The sequence below is a fragment of the Stylophora pistillata genome, chromosome 2 (genome assembly GCF_964205215.1).
Source record: "Stylophora pistillata chromosome 2, jaStyPist1.2, whole genome shotgun sequence".
Classification (NCBI taxonomy): domain Eukaryota; kingdom Metazoa; phylum Cnidaria; class Anthozoa; order Scleractinia; family Pocilloporidae; genus Stylophora; species Stylophora pistillata.
Genome location: NC_142520.1, coordinates 41,192,073 through 41,217,156, shown reverse-complemented (window position 1 = coordinate 41,217,156; position 25,084 = coordinate 41,192,073). Strand labels below are relative to the sequence as shown.

The 25,084-nt window shown below is 38.9% G+C and overlaps 2 protein-coding genes across 2 annotated transcripts in view; both read left to right on the top strand.

Moving 5' to 3' along the window:
- Positions 1-490: 490 nt before the first annotated feature.
- LOC148739534 (2-aminomuconic semialdehyde dehydrogenase-like) lies at positions 491-12,655 on the top strand. Its single transcript, XM_088747319.1, has 12 exons — positions 491-750; positions 2,304-2,510; positions 4,215-4,426; positions 6,303-6,469; positions 7,419-7,489; positions 8,110-8,214; positions 8,342-8,417; positions 8,845-8,943; positions 9,041-9,113; positions 9,265-9,305; positions 10,050-10,145; positions 10,535-12,655. The coding sequence occupies exons 1-12, from the start codon at positions 578-580 to the stop codon at positions 10,679-10,681; spliced, it is 1,467 nt and encodes a 488-aa protein (XP_088603445.1). The 5' UTR covers positions 491-577; the 3' UTR covers positions 10,682-12,655.
- A 1,347-nt stretch (positions 12,656-14,002) lies between these two features.
- Positions 14,003-25,084, top strand: part of LOC111344131 (uncharacterized) — a 31,502-nt gene continuing 20,420 nt past the window's right edge. Inside the window, exons 1-9 of the mRNA XM_088747296.1 lie at positions 14,003-14,251; positions 16,165-16,209; positions 16,357-16,386; positions 17,045-17,104; positions 17,410-17,571; positions 20,075-20,140; positions 20,782-22,260; positions 22,858-22,981; positions 24,478-24,668. Of these exons, the coding sequence (XP_088603422.1) occupies positions 14,231-14,251; positions 16,165-16,209; positions 16,357-16,386; positions 17,045-17,104; positions 17,410-17,571; positions 20,075-20,140; positions 20,782-22,260; positions 22,858-22,981; positions 24,478-24,668 (2,178 nt within the window). The 5' untranslated portion in view covers positions 14,003-14,230. The remainder of the gene's footprint in view (positions 14,252-16,164; positions 16,210-16,356; positions 16,387-17,044; positions 17,105-17,409; positions 17,572-20,074; positions 20,141-20,781; positions 22,261-22,857; positions 22,982-24,477; positions 24,669-25,084) is intronic.

Here is a 25,084-nt window from a genome sequence, read left to right as displayed (position 1 = left end):
ACTATTACAACTATACTCCAGAAAGAGCAAAACCCTCCATCATTTCCCCAAGAGCAGGAACACGCAAAGTGTAGTCTTTCTTACATGTAAATTTAGAATTTTTATTTGGTTCACGTGAGAAATAAACATACACTAATGAAGTTAATTCAATTACATAAAATTGAGGGGAACAAGTAAGATAAATTCTTGGTGAATAGTTTATCAGCGATGTCAGAGTTTATCACCCACTCCCCCTCCTCCTCCCACTCCCCCTCCTCCCCCACTCCCCCTCCTCCCCCACTCCCCCTCCTCCCCCCACTCCCCCTCCTCCCCACTCCCCCTCCCCCCAACTCCCCCTCCTCCCCCCACTCCCCTCCTCTTCCCACTCCCCCTCCCCCCTAATAATTTTTTCAAGGAAAAAACTGCACAGCAATTGTATACTTTCTAAAGGCTACTTGTATGCAAAAGAACAGCAAATTTTAGTTTTTTAACTTAGCCATGCGCAGTCCAAATATTGGGGGTGTATCAGGGGGCGTGGCTGATACAAGCGACCCCAGCTTCTCTCTTCTTTCCAATCTACCGTTAAAAGAACAACAAGATGGCGTCTGAAATGTTAGTACTTGAGAACTTTATCGGTGGAAAATTCGTACCTTGTACGAATCACATTGATAGTTATGACCCATCAACGGGGAAGGTGCACTGTAAGGTTCCAGACAGTAGTGAAGAAGAAGTCGATTTAGCTGTCAAGGCTGCAAATGAGGCGTTTGAAAGGTAGTATGTGATTTGCGACCACAGTTTGTCATTGCTTAATTGATCGCACATTATTGGGGTTGAAACGCACGCTAATTGAGCTCTTGGTTAACGAGGCTATTTCTTTACGCGAGGGCATTGCAGTTCCAAATTTAGTCATTGGAAAAAGATCAAATCACGAAATCATGGATTGACTCGATCAATCTTAAATTAAATTGCGAAATCTCTTGGCTTTGATGTGTAATCATTGACATGGAAAATTTAAACATGACTTTTAACTCATACAAAAAATTAATCAACATTAGTCGGGTTAATTCCAATGCTAAATTGGAACAACGAATGCATCTCACGTGTACAGTAAATTAAACCCCTTACGTTAATAACTGCTTCTATTAGTTTTACTCAAGGATTGTTGAGGAACAAGTTATTAAAGCACGTGGCAAGTTTAGAGAACATGATTAACATTTAGATGTATTGAATTCGTTGCATATACATACGTACATACATGCATACATAATTTATTTAAATAGATAAATGACTAAATAGGTACAATCTTAAATATCAAATAGCCGCCGGAGCAGAGACAGGACAATGACCCATTTGATATCTAGACCCAGCCCCAGCCCCCTGAATGGTGCGTAAGAGTTGCTCAAGGGGGTAGGCAGGGTAACTTTAACCTTGCTGATGTTTCCCCAATTTCATGTGTTCATGATATCATGTCATGACTGATGTATGAACCAATTACCCAATGTATTTCATATCAATGAATAAAGGCTGATAGTTTGGAAAGAAACTGTTTGGGGCTGTGTCGGTGGGAGTAACGAAATATATTGGATATATCAACAAAGTTGATGTGGTAAATTGGCCACCTTAACGATTACAAAAGCTGATGTTTCGAGCGTTAGCCCTTCGTCGGAGCGTTAGCCCTTTTGTAATCGTTACGGTGGCCAATTTACCACTTCAACTTTGTTGATATATCCATTGTATTTCATATCACTTTCATTGCAATAGTTTAAATATTGCATATAGAAAAATTCCCCGCCTTCTACATGTATGCCTCTGTGCACACAAAAACATCAATGTACACAACCGATAAGAACATGAGGCATACTCGGGAAATCAGCTCTTATAACACAAATTTACTCACCCTGATAATTAATTATGTGTGGTTGCCACTGGAAATGCCACTTACTGAAAGATTTCCTATCTTAATTAAGCAAAGAAAATGTTTGCAGTTCCTTTTTCTTTCTTTTCTGTTAGTCTTTCAGTCTGTCTGTTTTTCTGTCTGTCTATTTGTATGTCTATCTGTTTACCTTTCTGTTGGTCTCTCTTTGTGTTTAGTGTTGGCACGGTTTGAATTAAGAGATACAACAACAAAAGAATTATGATTTTAAGTAAAAGGGGAATCCTTTCCATTTCTGTGAAAAAAAGGTTCAGATCATGGAGATAAAGCTGAAATTCTTTTCAAAATAGCTGAAGACAGCTTTAATATCATTTTCTTTTTAAACTCTTTGGTTTATTTGGCTTATATATTGTATAAGTGTGGACATTTTCTGAGGACATTTTCTTTGCAGCTGGTCTGTCACCACACCAGAATATAGGGCAGGTATAATGAGAAAGATTGCTGATCTCATTGAAGCCCAATTTGATGAATTTGCTGAGGCAGAGTCAAAAGACCAAGGGAAACCAGTGTTGCTGGCAAGGACAGTTGACATTCCACGTGCTTGCCTTAACTTTAGATTCTTTGCTTCAACAATTATAAGTTCCTCAGCTGAAAACCAGTAAGTACTTGAAACTTTAAAGTGCACCTAAACCCCAAAATTTTTTTAATAAGCATACTTTGTGGAGTATTTCTGTGCAAAAATTTTTTTATTTGCTCAAATCTTCAATTTTCTGTGCCCAGTCAAAATACAGAAGATCGGCTGCCATTTTGGCTCTTGACTGAGTTTAAGAGGAATGGTTCTAGCGGGTAATGTGACATCAAATTGAGAACACGAAAGTCTGCCTTTCACACATTTTACTTGTTTGGGAAGGTTGGTGTCGATATCATCCAAAATATGCCGACTAGGAGTGTTGTATGAGGAATGTATGAAGCGCGATACCCTCTTGAAAAATGGGCACGTTGCTATATCCTCCTACAACACACTTAGTCGGCATATTTTTGGACAATATCGACTACAACCTTCCCAAACAAGTGAAAATGAGCGAAGTGTAAACTTTCGTGTTCTCGATTTGACATCACATTACCTGCTAGAACCATTCCTCTTTAAACTCCATCATGAGCCAAGATGACGGCCGGTTTTTCAGTATTTTGACTGAGCACAGAAAATTGAAGATTTGAGCAAATAAAAAAATTTTTCTGCAGAAGTACTCCAAAGAGTACGCTTATTTTGTTATGTGAAAAAAAAAATGTTTGGGGTTTAGGTGCACTTTAACTCCTATACATGACGATCCCAATACAATAAGACAAGTGATGAGAATAAACAAGAATATCAATTAATATGGGTTTATTGGTTGATCCAATTCCAAATTCTCTAATCTAACATGATAAGAATTGTATAACAGACAGTTCGGGGAATTACTGACCAGTGAAAACTCGTGACCAATAGTAATCAAACTGTAGTGAGTGCCTGGATTTATCTCTCAGGTACATGTAGTTAATGACAAGTTTAATTGAGCTTGATTATTAAAATCAGTTATTTCTCAAAATTAAGATTCTGCTGCCAGCCAACCTTTGCTTCTTGGCCATCCATCCCTTTATGTAATAGTTAAATAGCGTCCCACTTTTTCATAAGATACACGTCAATAGCTGCCCAAAGATGTTAATTTGCCATTTGAGGTAAAGCAATATTGCAAAAGCTATCCCTCTTTAATTACAGGCATCCATCCCAAGCTCATGTCTCGAAGAAAAGTGAAAGATTATTTCATAAAAGCTTCATGGGTTATGTAACATGGTGTTAAGCTATGCGAGGACCTGTTGAGAATTTGAATGTGTTATAAGCAATAGTGTTTCGACGAAATATGGTCGATTTATAACTGTACACTCAATATTTTGAAATATTAGAACACTTTATATGTACGATTGATAAAACTTACCGGTCTTCACCCCTTGTGTGTCTGTTGTGGTTTTTGGCAATTTCCACTTACAGCCAAAGCAAGCCCAAAATGATAGAAATTACCAATTACCATAATGGACATGCAAGGAGTGAGTAATTTTTATCAATCTTACCTGCAAAATGTTCATATTTTGGAATATTTTGTGTTGTAAATTGACCATATTCTGTTCTCTGGATTATTCCTTATAATGCATTCCAATTTTCTACAGTTCCTCACGTAGCTTAACATGGTGTCACACTACGCATGACACTTTCATGAAATAATCTTTTGCTTTTCCTTGAAACATGAGCTTTGGATACCAGTGCTTTAACACCTTTGGCACAATAAACTGACACTTAAACAAGTTAACTTTATTTTCATTTTCATAGTGCCGATGTTCTAGAAAATGTTGGTGCACTGAATTACACTATCCGAAGTCCAATTGGTGTGGCTGGATTGATCTCCCCTTGGAATTTGCCTATTTATCTCCTAACTTTCAAGATTGCACCTGCAATTGCTGCTGGAAACACTGTTGTCTGCAAGCCAAGTGAAATGACATCTGTGACAGCATGGATGATGGCAAAGGTGCTCAATGAAGCAGGTACAAAACTGAATAACTGTCAGTACAAGGCTGTGCTTTAAAAAAAAAAAAATTGAAGACAGCCCAGTTCTCTGAAAGTGTGAAATCCAGGGTGCCCAGATTATGCTTTTTTTTGAAAAAACTAAAATTCCTGAGTCGGCTAAGAGCAAAAATAAGGCATCAGGGGCAATCAGGCACTGCTAGACCACAGTCCTGTAGTAGTTTCACCTAATCTTTTCACTCCCAGAAGTGATTAAATCATAACTTCTCAATATAATATCCCACACATTATTCAGTCAACATCTAACAAGAATACTCAAACCTATCGGATTGTTATCTTGATCTAATATCACATTCGCATGTCGACTAATTTATAAGGAAATTTATTATATGGCTGTGCATGTCTCACAAGGACTGGGAACTACAGAATTCACGAATTTGATTGGCTGAAATCAATACTGAAAGCAGTCTAGATTTTGATTCCCATATAGACCGGCATCTAGACCGGTCTAGAAAAAAGGTACAAAGAATATAAAAAATTGGCCCCAGCAACACAGCCATATAATAAACATCTTTAAGTTATTAATTAACTGAGCTAGGTCGGTCTGTATGGAAGAATCTTGACCTTGATCGCTGGTACAGACCTCACTGCTTTCGGTCTGTACTGGTGACCTTGGTCAAGATTCTCCCATACAGACCTCCCGAACTAAATGTAACAGATAAAAAGGAGAATTAACAATCAGATCTTGGGATGAGTTATAAAGTTACCGGTAACCCTTTCTCTCTCAGGAGAGACCAAGACATGTTTTCTCCTTACAATATCAATACAGAATCAAGAAGAAAAGTGATGAGAATATACAAATTAAAATATCAACAAGGGGATTATTATTTTGATCCAACAACAAACTCTCTGAGCCAACTTTCTAGGAATTATAACATAACCAAAGTAAAGTGCACTCTCTGATTGGTCAATTCAGTAAAGCGCATGCTCTGATTGGTCAATTTGGCATCCACCATTTGCCCACATGGGTGTATGCTACTCAGACATGAGCAAATGCAAAGACTAGTTTTCCATGCATGCTTGTTTTTTCTGGTCATGTAAGAGTTGTTAAATAAAAGAAAACTATTTTGCTACAATGATATGTTATAATAATAAAATAAATGGTAAACATCACAGTGTATACTATTGAGTTATGGATGCACTTGGTAGGTTTGCTAAGCACTCAAGAAGCTAGAGTCACTCTCGGCTATCACCTTGCATGACTCTTACGCTTCTTTCCTGCTTAGCAACCTCCTGTGTGCATCCATAACTCAATAGTATACGCCGTGGTGTTTATCATTAAATGTCTGGCAGACACTAGTAAGAATAAGTGCTTAGATCTTGGGTATCATATACAGGCTGGAAATTAAAGAAGCCTTTTTTATATCATTGTGCTTGTTGTTTACACTATTATTATAATATAATAACTATGCCCAGAAGATAATTACTCAAATTTTATAACTCAACAGTTGTACAGTCATGTTTCTCCTAAACATCAGTTTTTCACTGTGTTTAACTCACTAAGTATGCTTCAGAGCCTGAGTATTCACTAATTGTTAATCAAGTGTCAATACTTAAATCTTGGATTGCATTAATGATGTTAGCTTATGTTTACTTTGCCTTTTGATTGGTGCTGAAAATCTTGTGCCATCCTTGCAAACAATAAGTTACAAGTCTTAAGCCAATTGCATCTTGTTTGTATCATTTTCAGGCAGTTTCAACTGTAGCTTGTTTGGCTTTGAGTTCTTCCCAATATTAGGCTCTTTTGATATTTTTCTTTGTCATGATTTGCCTTTTTTCAACATTCAATCAGAATTCTTCCCCTTTAATGCATCATGTCTTCGTTCACGGCTGTAGGCCTGCCTCCTGGTGTTGTTAACCTAGTGATGGGCACGGGACCCAAAGCGGGAGCTGCCATCGTTAGACACCCTGATGTTCCTGTGATTTCATTCACTGGTTCAACTGTCACAGGTCAAGCCATCACAGAAATGACAGCTCCTTTCTATAAGAAAACTTCATTGGAAGTGAGTACCATACTGTTTTCAAGTACCAAATGTGAATATAACTATATGTACATGTCCAGAACGTGGTGCAGGTACTTTAAATTTAGACTGCAGGTTGAAAGGTAAAATCTATCCTGGTTGATAATTAATATTCTCTGTTTCCAACCTTATTAATTATGGTTAGCATGCAGGGCTTGACACTCACTTTTCAACTTTCTAGCCATGTGGCTTAAGTGACATCTCAGATGTTACGGCAATTTTAGTTTGTTTATTAGCCAAACTGGCGAGAAGAAATCGAAAACCACCAGCTAAAACTGACTTTCTACTAGTTTGTGATTATAGTGGTCTACCGTTAGTGTCGAGCCCTGATTAGGACTGTAAAATGAAGAAACGTATTAGAAACAGACTTGAATGAAAAATAATAACTTACAGTGACTGTAAGTGTAAAAGTGGTCTATTTGGACTTGAATATTTTATGATTCTGTGTGTGTGATGAGCTCAGCTCATCTCTTGCGATCTGTCAGTCTGCACACCAGACAAGTAAATCAAGCACCATTATGTATTAAAATGTAATTGACAGATACATGTATGTTCTCATTTTTTTTTCTTGGGCACACAATGCATATATCTTATTAACCAAGTGCAAGGGCCATACTGGGAGAATATCACCCTGAGATCTTGACAGTACGGACCGAGCTGTGCTCGGTCCGTACTAAAAAGACCGAGGGCCGATATTCTTCCGGTACGGTCCCGAGCAAGCTTGGTTAATAAGAGATTTATTATACGACTGAAGTTCAAAGCGACACAAGTGCGGTATCATTCGGGACCATTCAGGACAGTGCCCTGTCCAATACTGAGAGAATATTGACTGGCAATAGAGCATTTTGATCGGTTGATTTTAGTTATTAGCCCTCTGACTGCCCCAGTCGTGTAATAAATTTTATTATTTCACTCTTTTTTTTTTTTTCAGCTTGGAGGGAAGAATGCAGCAATTATTTTTGATGATGCAGATTTAGAGAAATCCATAGCAACAACTGTCAAGTGTGTTTGCAAATTTATCTGTTTAGTATTAAAAGATAATGATTAAAATACAGTTTATAAAATTGAAAACTTCAAGTTGGGTTAAAGCAAGGTCCGTACTTTGGGGTGACAGAACTTCCTTCGGGGGCAACTGAACTTGGGGAGACTGTGCAAGGGGAGGGGCATTTTCACCTGTTACCATCCAAGGTAGACTGGAGAAATCAAGCTTCATGGTACCTTGATGTGCCTTAGAAAACAGTCTGACCACCATGCAGTTCTTCTCTCACATTTTTTTACTATTTCTGGTGTGCCTTTGTACACTCAAGTGGTGATTATTCAAGAAGTTGAATATGTTGTCAACAAATTATTTTCTCTAAAAATTTCACACTTACAGGTATCTGTGTTACATGAATCTTTTGAATCAAACTCTTTTTTTTGTGAACAAGTTGTTTTGTGTGGTGACTGAGAAATAGTGTTGAGTGGCCAAGTGGTCAATTGACATTTCCATTCAGTGCTCGGCTACTGGCAGTGTTTTTGATTTTGTATTCTTGGCTTGTTTAAGGTGAAAACGGTTTTAAGGATCTATATGCACGCAAATATCTTATGGTAAAAATATGAATACTTCTTGATTTGTATTTCAGGTCCAGTTTCGCAAATCAAGGAGAGATTTGTCTCTGCACTAGTAGAGTTTATGTGCAAAAAGGAATTTATGACCAATTTTTGGAAGGTTTTGTGGAACGAACGAGGTACAGCATTTTTTATTCTTTATGTTATGATTGTGAATTACATAATTCTGATGTGTATGAACTGTTGTATCAGAACCGTTTAGAGTTGTTGAGATCTTTTACCATTCCATATCTCTTTGTACACTAGGCAACTCAAGGTCGGTGCTCCAAAAGATCCAGCAACCAATGTCGGGGCGTTAGTCAGCAAGGAACACTTGGCTAAGGTATTATCATTATCTCTATCGTTATGGTTAGCTTCAGCGTCAGCGTTATTGGTATCGTAGTCGTTATTGTGATAGTTATTCTAAACGTTACTATTGGCTTCACTGTTACCGTTAGCGTTATCATTATTCGTTAGCGTTATCGTTATTGTTAGCTTCAGCGTTAGTAGGGTCGTTGTCGTTGTGGTTTGCGTCATCGTTACCGTTACCGCTATTGTTATTGATAGCGTTATCATTATCGTTAGTGTCAGCGTTATTCGTATCGTTATCGTTGTCGTTAGCGTTATCACTATCGTCAGCGGTAGCGTTATTGGTATCGTTATCAATGTCGTTAGCGTTGGCGTTATCGTTATATCCGTTGTGCATGTAGCATATTACGTGCCTTGCATCATATCAGTATCGAGTCTAAGGCGTGTTGTTTCCTCTCAAGGTCCTTGGATATGTGAAACTTGCTGTGAATGAAGGTGGAGAAATTGTTTGTGGCGAAGGAAAGGACTCTCCGTTGAAACTCCCGAACCCTCATACGGAGGTAAACACAGTTGTGTCCGTTTGTTTACTTTAGTGTGGAGATAGCAGGTTTGTTTTCAGTTTTTAATATTTTGTTGTTGTCTTTTTTTACGTCATAGGGATACTTCATGCGACCCACGGTGATCACTGGTTTGTCAGACAACACCCGCTGCATGCAGGAAGAGATATTTGGTGAGCGAGGACAGCGCAATTACTTCACTTCTCAGACCTCTTTCTTAAATGGCGGGATTAGTGTCGTGTGCGCTATAAAGTACACTCTGATTGGCTATCGCTTGGTCAATAGTGCTAGGTCTCTGTATGAGATTTCCTTCTGTTTTTACAGGTCCAGTAGTGGCGATTGTACCATTTGAAAACGAGGAAGAGGTACGTGTAATTAGGAAACAGAATAATGCAAACTTATATTACCGCGCACGTGTCTTGCAGCTTCACACGTGCTTAACGCACGTGCAGTTTCCATGCATTACACATGCGAAATATGCCCAAATGCGTGAAATTAAAAATACGTGTAAAATGCGTGTGAATTACACGCAATCAATCGACCAGGGGCCCGTTTCTCGAAAGTCCCGGTAACTTAACGGGCCCGAAGCCATGTTTCAAAATCAAAATTTGAAGGATAGGAAAGCAGGGTTCTGGCACCCAAACCAGTACTCTTTGTTTCTTTAGCTGATAGTTTTATTGTATCAGTTTTTAAAAACTTTTGAAATGCCCATCTTGAAGGAAAACAGAACAGCTTTACGGGCCTTTCGAGAAACGGGCCCCTGAACTATTAAATACGTTTACTTTGAAAAAAACTTCGAGTAATAAAACACAATGAGTGAATTCTGTACTACGACTCTTTATTATTTATGAGCCACAGAGCGTCTCAGTGGAGAAAACATATCGGATAGATCTGTTGTACAAATAGCAGTCGATATACTGGATGGCAATCTTCTTTGCAGCCGTTTTTTTTTTCTTTTTGGTCTAGTCTCGGGTGTGTTCCCTTAGGCAAATCTCCAGTCGGTGTTTAGTCAGCATCTGTCTGTGTTTTGTTTTAGTTTTGTTTGAGTGTTTGTTTGTAATATTTTTTTTTATTTGTCCCATCTTTTTTTCCTGGGCTTTTCTTGTCAGGTTATCAAGCGAGCCAATGGTGTCAAGTATGGACTAGCTGCAGTGATTTGGTCAGAGAATCTATCACGCACTCACCGAGTAGCTAAACGCTTACAGGTACAAGAAACAAGTGAAAGAAAGTTTTCTGAACGGCGCGTACTTTAATATTCCTATTTGCTGACAGACTTATCAGTTCATGGCAAGGTCTTTTTTGTTTACGAAATTGCCTGATCTTATCTTTTCGACATCTGTCTTTTAGTTTAGTCGTAGTCAACGTCATAGTAGTAAATTTGTGGTCCAATGTTGTTATTGTGCAGTGCAAACAAATTTTTTTATCGAGCGAGCGCTGTCCTACTGTCAGTTGTGACAAAATGAATAACATGTTTCTTAAGTCGATAACATTGTGACAACTGTGTTGTGATTGTGTCGCTTATTGCAAATGTGAAATGTCGCCAAATGTTTTGATATAACAACGTTAAAACACAGCTTTGCTTATATTTCCCCAGGCAGGGACAGTGTGGTGCAATTGCTGGTTGGTCCGTGACCTTAACATGCCTTTTGGAGGAGTCAAAGCTTCTGGGATTGGCCGAGAAGGAGCCAAAGAGTCCTATGAGTTCTACACAGAAGTAAAAACAGTTTGCGTGAAGATGTAGTGTCCACCGTATCATTACTTTTAGGCGTGAAGGGCTAAGCCACTAACAATAGCTAGGGTATGGAATTTGCGTGGCTAAATTAGCAACAAATCAGTAGAAAGGTTAGTTTTTAAAGAAAGCCGAGGTGCTGCCTCGGTGGAGGGTATTTCAAGATAATTTGGTGTTATCAACTGAGTATGAGTTAAAAGCGGACGTTTCGCTCTGACGTCATTCACCCTGACGAAGTGCTCACGCTCGAAACGTCAACTTTATAACTCTTCACGGTGGCTAATTTATATTTTTAACTCAGTTGAGAGAACGAAATTACCTCAAATGGCAACAGCCTCCATATGGCGCTCGAATGTAGTCGAATATTTATCCGGGGACATGATCTGTTCCAGATATGAACAGTTTTGCGAAGCGAAGTCAAAGGAGAACTGTAAGCTTCGAGCAACAGATAAAGTGAAGAGAGAAATAGGAGAGGATTTTTTAACCCTTTAGCTCTCAAGATCTGATTGTTAATTCTCCCCTCTTGCTGCTACACATTTTATTGTGAATTACTTACAAGAATTTGGTGTTGTATCCGGGAGTATAACTTTTACCTGATTAGTTTGAGTATTCTCATTACCTGTTTGCTTGAAAATGTATAGATATTATGGGGAGAAGTTACATGTTAATCACTCGTGGGACTTGTTATGCACACACGGAAGCTACTGTTTTGACTATCTTTCAAGGGTTTTCTGCCGCCCGTTGGTCTAAACGTTTGGAACAGTTAACCTCCAGAAACTTTTACAACATGGAGGTGTTGAGCTTTCAGTGTTCCCTCCTTCGACGTTATGAATATACAAATTTGTCTCTTTCTCTTCAAAAATGTTCCCCAATCTTATTTTAAACTTAAACTGATGATTTTTATCGTATTGAAGGCGCACAATCAAAAGAGGTGATGGATTATAATCGTCATTATCATCATCATCATCATCATTATCATTATTATTATTATAACTAACAGTTAGTATACACGCTATGAAGCGGGCTGTGATTTCACTTTATGGTCCACTGTCGTGTCTATTGTGTTATTATAGTGCACATAGCTTTTACTTTTGAAGAGCGCCACGTTGGTGCACGTGCTACTGAGAAATTCGTGACTATCAGAAATGTCGTGTATTCTAGAAGATTTCTGTTCTGTGTTAATTTTTCTTTTTTTTTGTATGAGATAGTTAAGTTGAGCGCGAAGTTCGCGCAGAAGAGAAGGCTTTTTGACGCACGTGGTTAGCGAAGTTCGCTGAAGCTTCTGGGAAAATTTCCAAGTTCAATTCGTGTTATTTGTATACTTGGAAGTCTGAGAATTAAAAGCCCGAGGAAGTCTTTACACCCACTAAATTCAAAAGTTTGTTTGAACTGAAATCTTCTGCCTCAGAGATAAAATAAATATCTTACTTACCTCGTTTTCACAGTTTACACTGAAAGTTATGGAACCTCGTTAATGGTTTTGCGCCACTAGGAGATATTTTACACTCTTTAACTACTTTACTGAGGAAATATAATATTTAACAAAATTAAGGAAGTTTCTTGATCATATTTAGGTAATCAAAGCTCGTAAATGTAGTTCAGTCGAGGTTTGCAAATATTTGATGTCCTCACAGATATTTAGGGATAAGTAGAATTCCTTTGTTGTTGTTTCCACTATTGTTGTATTGTCTGAGATATTTTTCGTATTAATATTTATGAGCTGTCAGTTCTATTGGTTGTTGGTCAGAAGGTGGGTGATGGCAAGATTGTTCACAAAATTACGCATTCACCAAACTAAACTCTCCGCGGAGTTACAGTTTAATGGGACCTCGATTACCACAACCAACATTCACACAATGACGATCGTATTACTTTCATACTTTAGCAAGGCAACAGTAATGCCACAATGTAATAAATTATATGAAAAAGCGCAGCAAAAGACATGTAATTTATACAGGTTATATGAATACAAAGAACTAAAACTTAGCATTCTTCTGTTCTGAATGTACACTTATCACTTAACAATCGATCCCTACAGAATGTTCTTAAAAAAGGTATAATTTTTGATGACAATTGCGGCCCTCTCGGGCCTACTTTTTCACGAGTTATACCAACTAAAGATCTCTTGCATTCAGTTGGTAAAACAAAGCGCGGTAGTAAAAAAAAAAGCGAGAGAGGCCTGGGTTGCGTAATGACCTAGCCCAACCTCCCTACTATATATCAAGAAGTTTGGTGTTTCGTACCGTTTTCTTAACTGAACGCCCGTAACTAATTAGTTTGTCTGGCTTTCCCCAAGTAACAGTCTTACGCATGGCTGATTAACACTCCCGCTTGTCTAAGATATTTTGTAATATCTATTGCTGACAGCTACAGATTTTGCCTTCACTACTCAACCGGACACACAAGAGTATGTGGGCGGGTTGGCCAACCAAGCCGCCGTGTATTTAACGCCAAATCGATATGCTAACAGAAGTCCATTACAATTGAAGTAAACTAAATGCACCAAAGCCGGACACGAAAACCCCTAAAAACCAGCAGGTGGAAAAAAAGGGGAACGTGTATCCCCGACCAAGGCAGCGGTGCCACCCTTGGGGTTTTTTGAATGACATGCATTTTTACATAGTTACTTAAGGTAATATGCAACGTACCGCTCCAAATTTATACAAAAGACGAAAACGAAAAGCTGCATACGGTGAAGGCTGACTGTAGAATGCCTTGCCCTACTAACGACCCCTACTTACAAACCACGATCCCATCACTCTCTGCGAACCTCGCAGCCACCCCCAGTCTTCCGATACGTGCCAGCAAAATATTAATTAATGCTCATTAGGATTACCACAAATTACATAATGCACTCTATAAATCCATAACTGGACAAACATATTGCGGAAATTTTGAAACGTTGAAGAGAGGGCACATGCAACCTCGTTCCCAGGGCTTTTCCCTTTTTGAATATTTTGGCGGGCGGGCCGCAACTGTCATCAAAATTATACCTTTTTCCCGCCCGCCAAAATATTCAAAAAGGGAAAAGCCCTGGGAACGAGGTTGAGGGCACATGGATATTGTGTATGGAAAATATTGTAAATTTTCCTTACTGACTTCAGAGTCTCGTGGCAAAATTAAATTTGACATCTTTCGCTCACCTTTGCCATTTAATACTTAACCAGCACAAACCCGGCGACCAGCTGAGAAGGATGGAATCAGTTGATTGAAAAAAAGCAAGAAAATGATGACTTCTAATATATTTCCTATCGTCAAGTAATCAACATAGGATGTGACGTAATCGTCGAAAACGACAAGGACTGGGTCTAGCAACTCGGACATCCCGCGTAATACAAATATGGCGCCAACTAAACATTACCTTGGCAATTAAATACTCGAGGTTTTAAAGCTTTGCAAATCGTTTTGAACGAGTAACTGATGTGAAAGTTGCCTTGAAATTAATTTTACGTTTGGTACTGTCTTATGTGCTCGCATAAATCGCGTGGATGCGAGGAAACTTTGAGATGATAGCAAATCTTAAATGAAAGTGTTCATTGAAGTACTGCACGCAGTTCCAAGATGTCTTGGGATATATTCTCGGTAGGTTCTTGAAGCGATGCTGGTTTTTCGTTTCCTTAAGCTAACTCTAGGGTTGATTTCATAGCATACGTTTAATGGTTGGGTAGTTTATCATAGATTTTTCACATCCGGAGCTCTATACTTTCGTGCCTCTACATAGAAGTGGATTTATCGCTCACGCACTGCATGTGCTGTGACACTCTTTCATCGCTAGTAAGATAAGGATATTGCGATACACAATCTTGTCTAAGAAACCTTTTTAAAAGGGAATGCGTACTCGTGGAGATCAATTAATGAGTGTCAATACTGAGTAAGTTGTTACAGGGTTGAGGAAACATTTTATACACCATGTTAAAAGTTGCGTGGGATTTGAAATAAATCTCTCCAATATTATTATAATCGCAGAGAAATCAACTAAATGCTACATTCTAATCAAACAGCACTGGGCGAAAATCGTAACCTGTGAGCCATGGAGTAAAAAATAAATGTACATTAACTAATCCTAAAAAGCTTTTCCGTTGTGTCTATGGTCCTCCTTCTAACAGGAACTCAAACTGCCACCTTGAAAGTCCGGGCAATATTCAGCGTGCCCGAGAGCACTGCCCTCTGCATCTTTCGCAGTATGTCTGTGCTTCTGCCTCCCACCAGCTTACGCATCATGACATCCAGCTCTCGTGACCACCCCTTGATGGCATCCATTATGATGTTATATTGCTTCACCTAGTAGCCTGGGAACTGCTTTCTTAGTTCCCAGCGAAGGGGTCCGTACTTCAGTGCCTTCTCTTCGTCCTTTCTTGTCCAATTGTTAACCCACAGGCAGCTCATTTCCAGCATCACAACTCTCTTGCACATATGGTTTACAATGCATGCATCCACCCTATTGCATCTGACCTCTTGTTGATCAGCTTATATAGGAACATCCCAATAAGCTTTCACATTCTCTGACTCATACACAGGCTTGAGCTTGTCGGGTGAGTACCAGGGTGGTATCTCATCGATAACTCCCTCATCATACAACAGTTTGTAAAACAGTACCTTTAGTGCTGCATCATGTCTAGAGAGATACTTGCTCTGGGCCAGCACACTGCATCCTGACAAGATATGAGCCATGCTCTCTGAAGCCTTACCGCATAATCTGCACCTTACCTCGCCTTCCCCGCTTGTGTGGGTCTTCTGACTTGTGTATACTCGCGTTGGCAAGAGCTGCTTGTATAGCTTGATGAGTCCAGCAATTGTGTATGATGGGCAGCTCTTCCACTCTGTGAGCCACTAGAAACACCCATCGGCACTCAAACTCTCATCTTCCAGCCTGGTAGTCACTAGACGCCCTTGCCATTGTTGGTTTCTGATCTCATCCTCTAACTTCTCAATTTGGCACCTCCGCACCTCTTTCTTGATCCCTTGCACGTGTTCCAAATCCAACTCCAGCCCCAACTCCTCCTCGCACTTAGCCGCTTCTTTATTATTATTATTATTTTTAGTCTGCAGCATAATTATTTTGTGATTTGCTTGTCTTGCCTTTGTTCTCTAAGTAGTTGTGTAATTATTTTTTCACTAGTAAATCTCTAGTTGCTATTCTATTCAAATGTTGTACCACTGCCTTATTGAGGGAAGGTAGGCAAGTGATGACGTATTTTTGTTGCCAGAAAGCTTCAGAGGGGAAAAATAAACCCCTTAGCTCCCAAGATCTTATTGTCCTTGGTTTTTTTTGATGTAGTTTTGGAGAATTTGGTCTTGGTTCCTTTTATTACCCCTTGATTGTGTTTTTTTCTAAAATATTATTCTCTTTACTTGTGTGCTTGATATTGTATTGACATTGTAAGGAGAAATTCTGTCTTGATGAAATATGGGAGTTGAAAGTCTGCTAAATTCATATTACAGTGAACTTGTGCCAAACTTTGACAAAGATATTCCATTCTGTTTATGTACTGTAGGTTCTTTACACTCATCAGAAGACCAAAAAAGTTAAGACGTGGCAGGTAAATTTTTACAAGCCATCATGCTGTTAAAAAAATAAACCAAAGCAGCTTTAGTTAAGATGGAATTTATTAAATTAGTTGTCCTTTTCCAGTGACTTCCATAAGATTCCATATTTGTTTTCATTTTTTCCTTCTGACCTGTATTAGGATGGCTCTTTGAAGATAATAGGGACTAAGGTATGCTGCATACTATTGGTCTTATTTTTGCTTTTGCATGCTTTAGATGCTTTAGACTTATTGTTAATTAATTTTCCAACATCCTACAATGGTGCATTTTTACCTGAAAATGTGAGAAATTTGATATATTACTTGTTTTGATGGTGGAGTGGGACAGAAGTGCAGTAACCTGAAGAAAAGAGGAAAGGATAGGAGTGGGAATGGAAAGGATGGGAGTAAATAGAGAGAAAATTTTCATCTTTTTTTTCACAGACTATCAGTCCCATTTTATCATTATTTTATTATTACTACTTTATTTCTGTTATTTCAATTTTCTTAATTGTTAATTTGCAAGACACATACATACATAGGTTAATTGACCACTCCCCATAGGGGCTTTTCAGGGCCAACACCCACCCATCCCACCCAGGGGAGGACATCCACCACACAGTAATCTCTTACATGGGAAATTAACATCTCGTACAAAAATGACACACAATCAGCATTAATTTTAAGGGTTGTCATTAACTAACAGCCCCAAATTCTTTCTACTGTTTTGCTAAAAATTGCCTTGAAGAGTCTCGTCTAATAAGCCCCACTTTTATCATTCACCACATGGTACATGTATGTTTTTCATTTTTGAAAATATATCTCAGAGTGCCTTTTATTTGATATCCAGGCAATACTTTATGATGAAGAGTCAAAAACTCTGGACTCCCTCTTTGTACAAGGAGCACAGGTCAGTTTTGGTATCTAAATGAGGACTATGTCTTGTTTGTGCATCCCATTCAGTTATCAGATTGCTTGTAAACCAAGGTGTGACACATAGACACACTCTAACTGGTAATGAGAGTATTGCTCTGAGTAATTTAGTTCTTATGCTAAGGGAAAAAAATATATTGTATGCAGGCTCAGGTAAGCATAATCCATTAATTTCATGGCCATCTTTTCTTGCAACGAGACTTAGCAATGGTAACTTGAAATGAAAGTAGTGCATGGATATCATAACTTTTCTGTGGCTGCCATTGCTTGATGTTTAAACAGGTGACTCTTGGGGCAGAATTAGAAAGCGACCGTTACCTGATAACTATAGAAGAAAAACTGCAGCATTCAATCTGCAGCAGCCAGGAAACTGCTAAAAAATTGGAGGAAGAGCAGCAAGAGTCAAAGAGAGTTGTCTACCAACCGGCCAAGAGGAAAAGACAGGTATTGGACATGTTCTATCCACATACATACCTACAGACATACATACATAAACTTTATTTTTTCTCGAATTTAAGAGTAGCTTGTAAAAACTAATTTTTCCGAGAGAAAAGTAACAAATAACAAAAGAAATCGACCTAATATACAATGACCTTCTAAAATACAATCCTGTGCAGTATTTATAATTAACGGCTAAAATGAAATAAATAGATTTACTGAATATTAAAAAATACAATATGAATTCAATTACACAGTCTATTTTTATTTTCTTCATGAATGCAATCATGATAGGAAGGAAAAGCAGTTTAAACATTTGTTTCACACAAATGTAAGGTGCATTCCCAAGAGATATGGTAACATAGCCGTGGTTGTTCAAAGGGTGGATGGTGTTGGTACAACTGACTGTGTGGCTCTTGAGATCAAGTGTTGACTTGGCTTGACTCTTGTCGAGGCCAATGTGTTAATAATAATAATGATACCACCTTTATTTAGACACGATAATGTTTAAAGCTGAACTGCTTGTGGGGTTGTGTATAAATCCAAATAAACTTTAAATTAAATAAATCCAAATGATGATGGTTTTTGAGGAGAGGGGAAAACCAGAGTATTCGGAGAAAAACCTCGCGGGGCAGAGTAGAGAAGCAACAAACTCAATCCACTTACGACGCCGGGTCCGGGAATCGAACCCGGGACACATTGGTGGAAGGTGAGCGCTCTCACCACTACGCCAACCCTCCTCCCTAAGGCAAGAGGCTTGTCTTTCTTACTGACTCTTCTAGCCTATGAATATGATTAAATGGGCACCAGCAAAGTTTCAGGGAAACCCAGTAAAATGCCGAGGGTGGACCTGGATTGAACAGATTTATCAACCAGTGGGAAGCAGTTAAATACCGCTTGTTGCAACCTGCTGTTGTAAACTCTAGTTTAGAAAGAAGGTGCGGAAGGATGACGATCTTGCCATTGTTGTTCAAAGGATGGATGACGCTATCTTTTGTATAGATCTTTAACAAGCGTATGGTGTGGTCGTTTTTTCAAATGTTACAGGCCAAATGTTACGGGAATTTATCTGTTGGATAGTGTTTTCTATCCTTTGAATAACTGCAGGACCCTGACTCATACTGTAAGCTGAATTTTCCTTGAGTCACAAGCACAAATACATAAACTTATTACACTACTCGGGCAGTCAGAAGATATTCTCCCAGTACGGCCCTGGCGCTTGGTTAATAAGAGATATGGTTAATAAGAGATATATATATATAACTGCAGACAGTACTGTTTCGGCCTTCTGGGCCTCATCAGTGCAGTGCTAATGCTAGGATGGGGGAGAACCGAGACGGTCACCCCAAACGACCCAACCTTTGTGGTATCGTACCAAGAAACATTGTGGAAGCTGATAATCTTCAGCATTTTAAATCTCAGCTTAAATTGTATTTAAATATTTAATTATAACTAAGTATTTTATTTTCATTTAGACTTATTTTTTAGGGAGTTTTCACATAGGGATAACCTCTTAACTTCCTTTTCTGGAAGCATATTTTCCATTTCCTCTTAGTGTATACATAGTCTGCTTCTGGAATAAATAAAGTATGTATGTATGTATGTATGCCAGAGTGCTCAAACTAGAGTAAACCAGCGAGCATGCGCAATTGCAACGGCAATGACTCATATATATCTACATGTAGATATATAAATATATATCTACATGTCTATTGAATACCCCTGTAATGTGTGAATGTAAATAGACCAGGATAATCAGCTCTTAAAGAGATAGAATGTCATTTCCTTGTTTCTCTATCTCCTGGTGATAAATTTAAAGGAGAACTGAGTACACGTTCATTTACTCAAGTTATCAAAGTTTTTCATGTCTCGCGCTCGTCAATACAGTTTTCAATTTGTAAACGCATAAAAACCCAATTACATTTATGCACGGGCACATCAATGTAATTTTACAAGATGTCATAAGTGCAGGTGAAAACAGACAAATTGTAAGACTACAGACTGTTGTTAATGAAAATTAACACTAGAAAGTAATATGATTATATAGATGTACTTGCGGCAGACATATCCTTGCAAAAGATCAACATGTTTGCTTGACACGAAGAGGGTGAGATCGATACCTACATTGTCTCGCATTCGATCGAACTTTTTGTTGACACCTATCTGTAGCATTATTGTAGTTGTCTTTGATATGCACACTGGCTTGTTGCTAGTAATATATTCCGTACAAAACGCTTCAGTGATTCTCGAGAGAAACGTGACGCGTATCGAGAGAAACGTGACGCGTATCGAGAGAAACGTGACGCGTATCCAGAGAAACGTGACGCGCATCGAGAGAAACGAGACCCGTCTCGAGAGAAACGAGACGAGGGGTGATAACTTACATTTGATTATAGTATTGTATACGTACCAGTAGGCTCAGTTTCTGTACACTTTTATTTAAACCAATGATCTCTGCACTATGAATGCATATTTCTCATCACAAGTTGGGTGTTTCATTTCATTCCAGAGTTTCCAGCCACCGTTTGGTAATCAAACGAACCAAACCTGTTCCAGTGAGCCAGATATGAAAAAGGTGATAACGAATACTATTAAACAGTAACCCGCCATTCACATCAGCAAAATATGTTTTTAGTTAAACCAGTTGTAACTGAATGACAATAAGAAACAGAAAACTGAAAAACGGAATTTTCCATCGGGCTCAAGTAGTCACTAACTTGTATTTTCGAGGTATTAAATAGAATTCGACAAATATTGGTTTATGCAGCTTCTATGAAGAAAACAAACTTAAACCGTGTTTACAAAACAGCTCTAAAAGAAAAGAAAAGAAAACAGAGACTGAATCAGTCGAACATTCAAAATGGTACTGACCAAGCAAGTAGTAATATTGATTTAAAAGCCTGAAGGTTCTGTCTGTAGTGGAAGTTTGAGTGAGGCCGCGATTTTTATACAAGATTAGCGATTTCTTTATGAGTGGGCTGTTATTAGTTAATATACGAATTTATTAATGTTAAATGTAACTGTTTTTCTAAACAGCGGCTAAACTTTGTTACATAACTGCACATACTATTTGACAGCGGCAAAAATGTATTTTTTGTTTGTTCGTATTTTACTTCCTATTTGATATTTGCTTTGCACACGAAGGCGAGTTCTTGCTCATTCAGATACTGCATTTGCACCATTTTTCTTCGAAATAATTCTGCTTTCCTCTTTCAGCCAAGGGAGGAAAATCCAGTCCTACGTCTGAATAGGTTTGCCTTGGGAAACAAACCTTCAGCTGAAACAGAATTTTTCAACATGTACCGTTCTAATTCAAACAAACGAGAACAATATCTTCAAGCCATCCAAAGAGAAGAGTGTCAGCATGGGATGCGAACAGTTCTGCGGGCTTCAAACGAAGAACACAGTGCTTCCATGAGGAAAAAAGAACAGCACGATCAAAGAGTCCCTACAAATGTAGCATCTCAAAAACAAACTACAGGAAAAGAGAATCTTGCTGTCTTTAGAGGAACCTCGAGTGATAATCTCATGTTACAAACTCAAAATGAATGCGTTCGTGACAGCAAACGAAATGCTTCCCAGATTCTCGCCCTCTTTTCATCCTGTAAGGATATCCACTCACCAAAAATGATGTACCATACAGAAACCGCACAGATGAATGTGGTAAATATTGAGTCGGGCAATTCACTAAGCAAGCGGAGGGATGTTGCAGGTGATACGTTACCTAAAATGAGTGATTTAGCAAACTATTCCCAGGCGAAAAGAATTTCTCATTTTTCAGATGTACCACAAAAAAGGTTAGGTAATGATTCCTTCGAGGCAGAACTGGAATGGAGTCAAGACTTAAGTGATTTGTTAGATTTGTCGCCGGATTCTTTCGCAGCTTGTTCAGGTGAAAGGGAGGCAGAAGGTACTATCAGTGGTCTCTTTGATTCTAATGGAGATGTTACAAGCGGCGAAGCTGGCTCACAAGAGTCTTTTCCAAGTAAACAACATAGTAGTTTAAAAAGGGAAATTGAAGTTTGGTCTGAGAATGATTCTGAGTCCATCTCACCCGTTATGAGCCTCCTCAATGACGGAGAAAAAGATGTCATGGGAGATGAAAATTGCACTGCTTTTGGTTTGAAAGAAAGAAGAGCTGTGTATTGTGACATGTTAGGAGAGAGGCGTCAAGTCAGCTGGGAAAATTTGCAGAGTCCTGATAGAGCTACCGTGCGTAATCCTTGTTCTGATTTGCATTCGTCCCAATCTCCAACTCATCACAAGTCTGGAGATGAGGAGATGGTTACTTCCGAAGGAAGATCGGATTTTCCTCTGGGCATCCACCAAAGAAACAGTTGTTTAGAGGAGAAGTCTTCCTTGGAAAGTGGTTCGCACAATTTAGGACTTGAGATGAACTCAAATGAATTTTCCAACCATCCTGGGTCTTTGTTTGCATATGGTGCTCTGCAGACTGATCCAGACGACAACTTCAAAATGTCGTCCTTCTCAAACTTGCAAAAAAAGGAGATATTACACCAGGTGGAGCGATGTCAACATATATCCGAACAGAAGAGTAAATGGGATCGAGAGGCAAATTTCCTAGAGAACTATGAGGCATCACCTGAATTCTACCCAGCAGAAATAACGAAAATGAATGAATGGAGCCTTGCTCCTAAAGCGCCAGCTAAAATTATTCCTAACCATAGCCGAAACGTAAGTCGTTTTAACAATAGTAACGTGCACTTTAGATACAATAATTTTTTTTAGTGGGCTTTACTCTTTTTTGAGTCATTTCGATACTTGCTCTGGGTATTTCAGTTGGTGGGACAATCCACTCACCCCGAAATGCAACTTCTTGATCACAACGCAAATTAGGGGGGTGGGGGAAAAGTGGGGAATCTTAGGGTGCATGAGTTTTTTTTTTTTATCATCTCCAGCTTTTACATTGCAGAAATTTTTATGGCAAAATCTTTTTAAATAGTTTTTACTCTCGAAAACAAGGGGCCAATCAGATGAAAGGGAAATATCGCAATGGCCAATCAGAGGAAAGGGAAATATTACGATAGCTAATCAGAGGATCGGAAAATATCACAATAACCAATCAGAGGATAGGAAAATAGAAAGAACCAATAAGAGCTTAACGTTTAAACAGGAAAACGCGGGAAAACGCGGGCGGCCGAGTCGCGATTAATTTTTGAATCTGATTGTTTTCTGGAACAATGACAGAGCGAAGTAAGGCAAAACCAAGGCAATCCCGACACTCACTTGAATGTTTCATTGTTACATCATTATTACTCTATCTTGTATTAGGTTTCCGGAGGAGATGGTCACTCGTGGAAAGGTTCAGTGGTGAGCGACACTGCAAAGAGAGACTCTTCGTGTGTTCCAATGATATCGGTGCAAAGACAAGATCTCTACAGTCAGACCAGAAATGGTAAATCGAAGTGTAATTATTTTTCACGGCACGTTCAGTTGCTACGTGTCTGCTTAGCAAATGATCTCAGAAGACTTTAAAATGTGGTGAGACGTAAGTGTTACACAGGCCAGCGATTCATGTTTATCATGGTTTTTCAGTCTTAACCTTTGTACTTCCATGATCTCGTTTTTAGTATTTCTCCACACTTTTGGCCATACAATTCTTGTAGATAGATAGATAAATCGTTTATTAAAAAGAAACACCTCGCAGTCCGAAGACTGAATTATGTGTATGATATACAAGAAACAAAATTCATAGTTAAAATAGTTTGAAAATCTTTGTAATAAAAATATACAAATCTAATAAAAACGTTTCACTTAGGATAATCTTGTGTTAAGAAAATATACATACTTAAACATATATATTTACATCCTTAGGCTATGGCTAACAACAAAAGATTTTTTAAGACGATCAGTCTTGCACACTGGCACGTTAAACTTCCTATTGCTGCGCAGCTGCCTGTGGTGCTCAGCTTTAGGTGGGAGCAGACCTGCGAGCTTGTGATTAATTTCAAGAACAATGTCGTTAAAAAGATCAAACGATAGAGATGCTCTCCTGTCGTAAAGAGAGGAGATGCCTGCCTCTTTGAGCGCGCTGTTGTAGCTTGCTTAAGGAAAAATAATGCGTAAGGCGCGCTTCTGTTATGTTACTCTGGAGAATTTTGAATTCCCCATTTCAAAAACGAATGGGGCAGTGAGTCAAGTTCGCCACGCAAGTTTGTCTGGGATCGTTACTCTAGACACAAATCTTTTGTAAACAATCATCCCAGACAAACTTGCGCGGCGGACTCGACCCACTCCCCCATTCGTTTTTGAAATGGGGAATTGGATCAACTAATAAACCCCTAGTTGGTATCACTCACTCATCACTTGTGTGCTTAACATTGTATTGATATTCTAAGGAGAAATTCCGTTTTAATCACTCGTGGGAGTTAAAGGTTAAATCCCGGGGGGGTACTCGATGTATTCCTGGGTGGGGAGGTGCAGCGCGGCCCCTCGTACCCTGACCCTGTTTAAGACAAATATCGCTGATTTTTCTACCCTGTTTAAGACAGAATTCCGATTTTTGTTACCCTGTTTAAGACATTTAATGTGGCTGGTATCAATGCCAAAATCAACGGAATTCAATATTAATTAAAATTAGAGCTTGTAAAAATTTTGCTGTTTATCTTCCAAGTAAAGATATCCTGTTTAAGACAAAAATTGATAAATCGATACCCTGATTAAGACAAAAAATGATAAATTCGATACCCTGCTTAAGACAAAAATCTCGAAAAAGATACCCTGGCTGGCCGCCCGTCCCCATTAAGCCCTTATAAGGGAGTACCCCCCCCCCCCCCGGGGTTTAATACAAGATGGTGTTGCTTGTAGTCTATTATCTATTATACTGAAGGAACAGGTGCATGGCAGTATAGAATCAACTTTGCTAATTTTGAATCCTTTTTTTTCCTACAGGGGACAGAAGTGCTCCTGGTTCAGATTTCACCTGGATTGAGTCGATTCCATCGGTTGACGTAGCACCTCGACTACCCACTCAAGGATTTGACACAAGTGAAAGTATTGTATTGGCGTCCACGAAGGGATTTGTAAGGACTACCCAGCAACAGCAAAAGTTACCTGAATCCATTCAACGTGTTCCTCAACTGGTAGGGATTCTCTTTCAGCAAGTTCGAGTTTTCTAGAGCTTACTCATTTTCAAAATTGTAAAAAAAATTGAATGCTTTCGCACTCTTGAACCGGATCAAACGTTTTGAAAACAGTGTTCTCTTCTGGCAATAGGACGAATACGATACTCGAACAATAATGAAACTAATAATAACGCGACAGATCAGTGCATAGATGGAGGATCGCGCGAATCCTACCGAAGCGTCGTGCAGGAAGCAGAGGACTCTACAACCTTACAATAGTCCTTTTTACAGTTGTGGGCTTGGTGGCCAAGCCTTTGAACAGGAGTGAGGCTAAGGGTGACCTTGTTATGATAGAGATGTTGCTGCTTTTCAAATGCAAATTTCTTTGTTATCATGCTAACTAGACACAAGTCTCTATCACAACAGGGTCACCC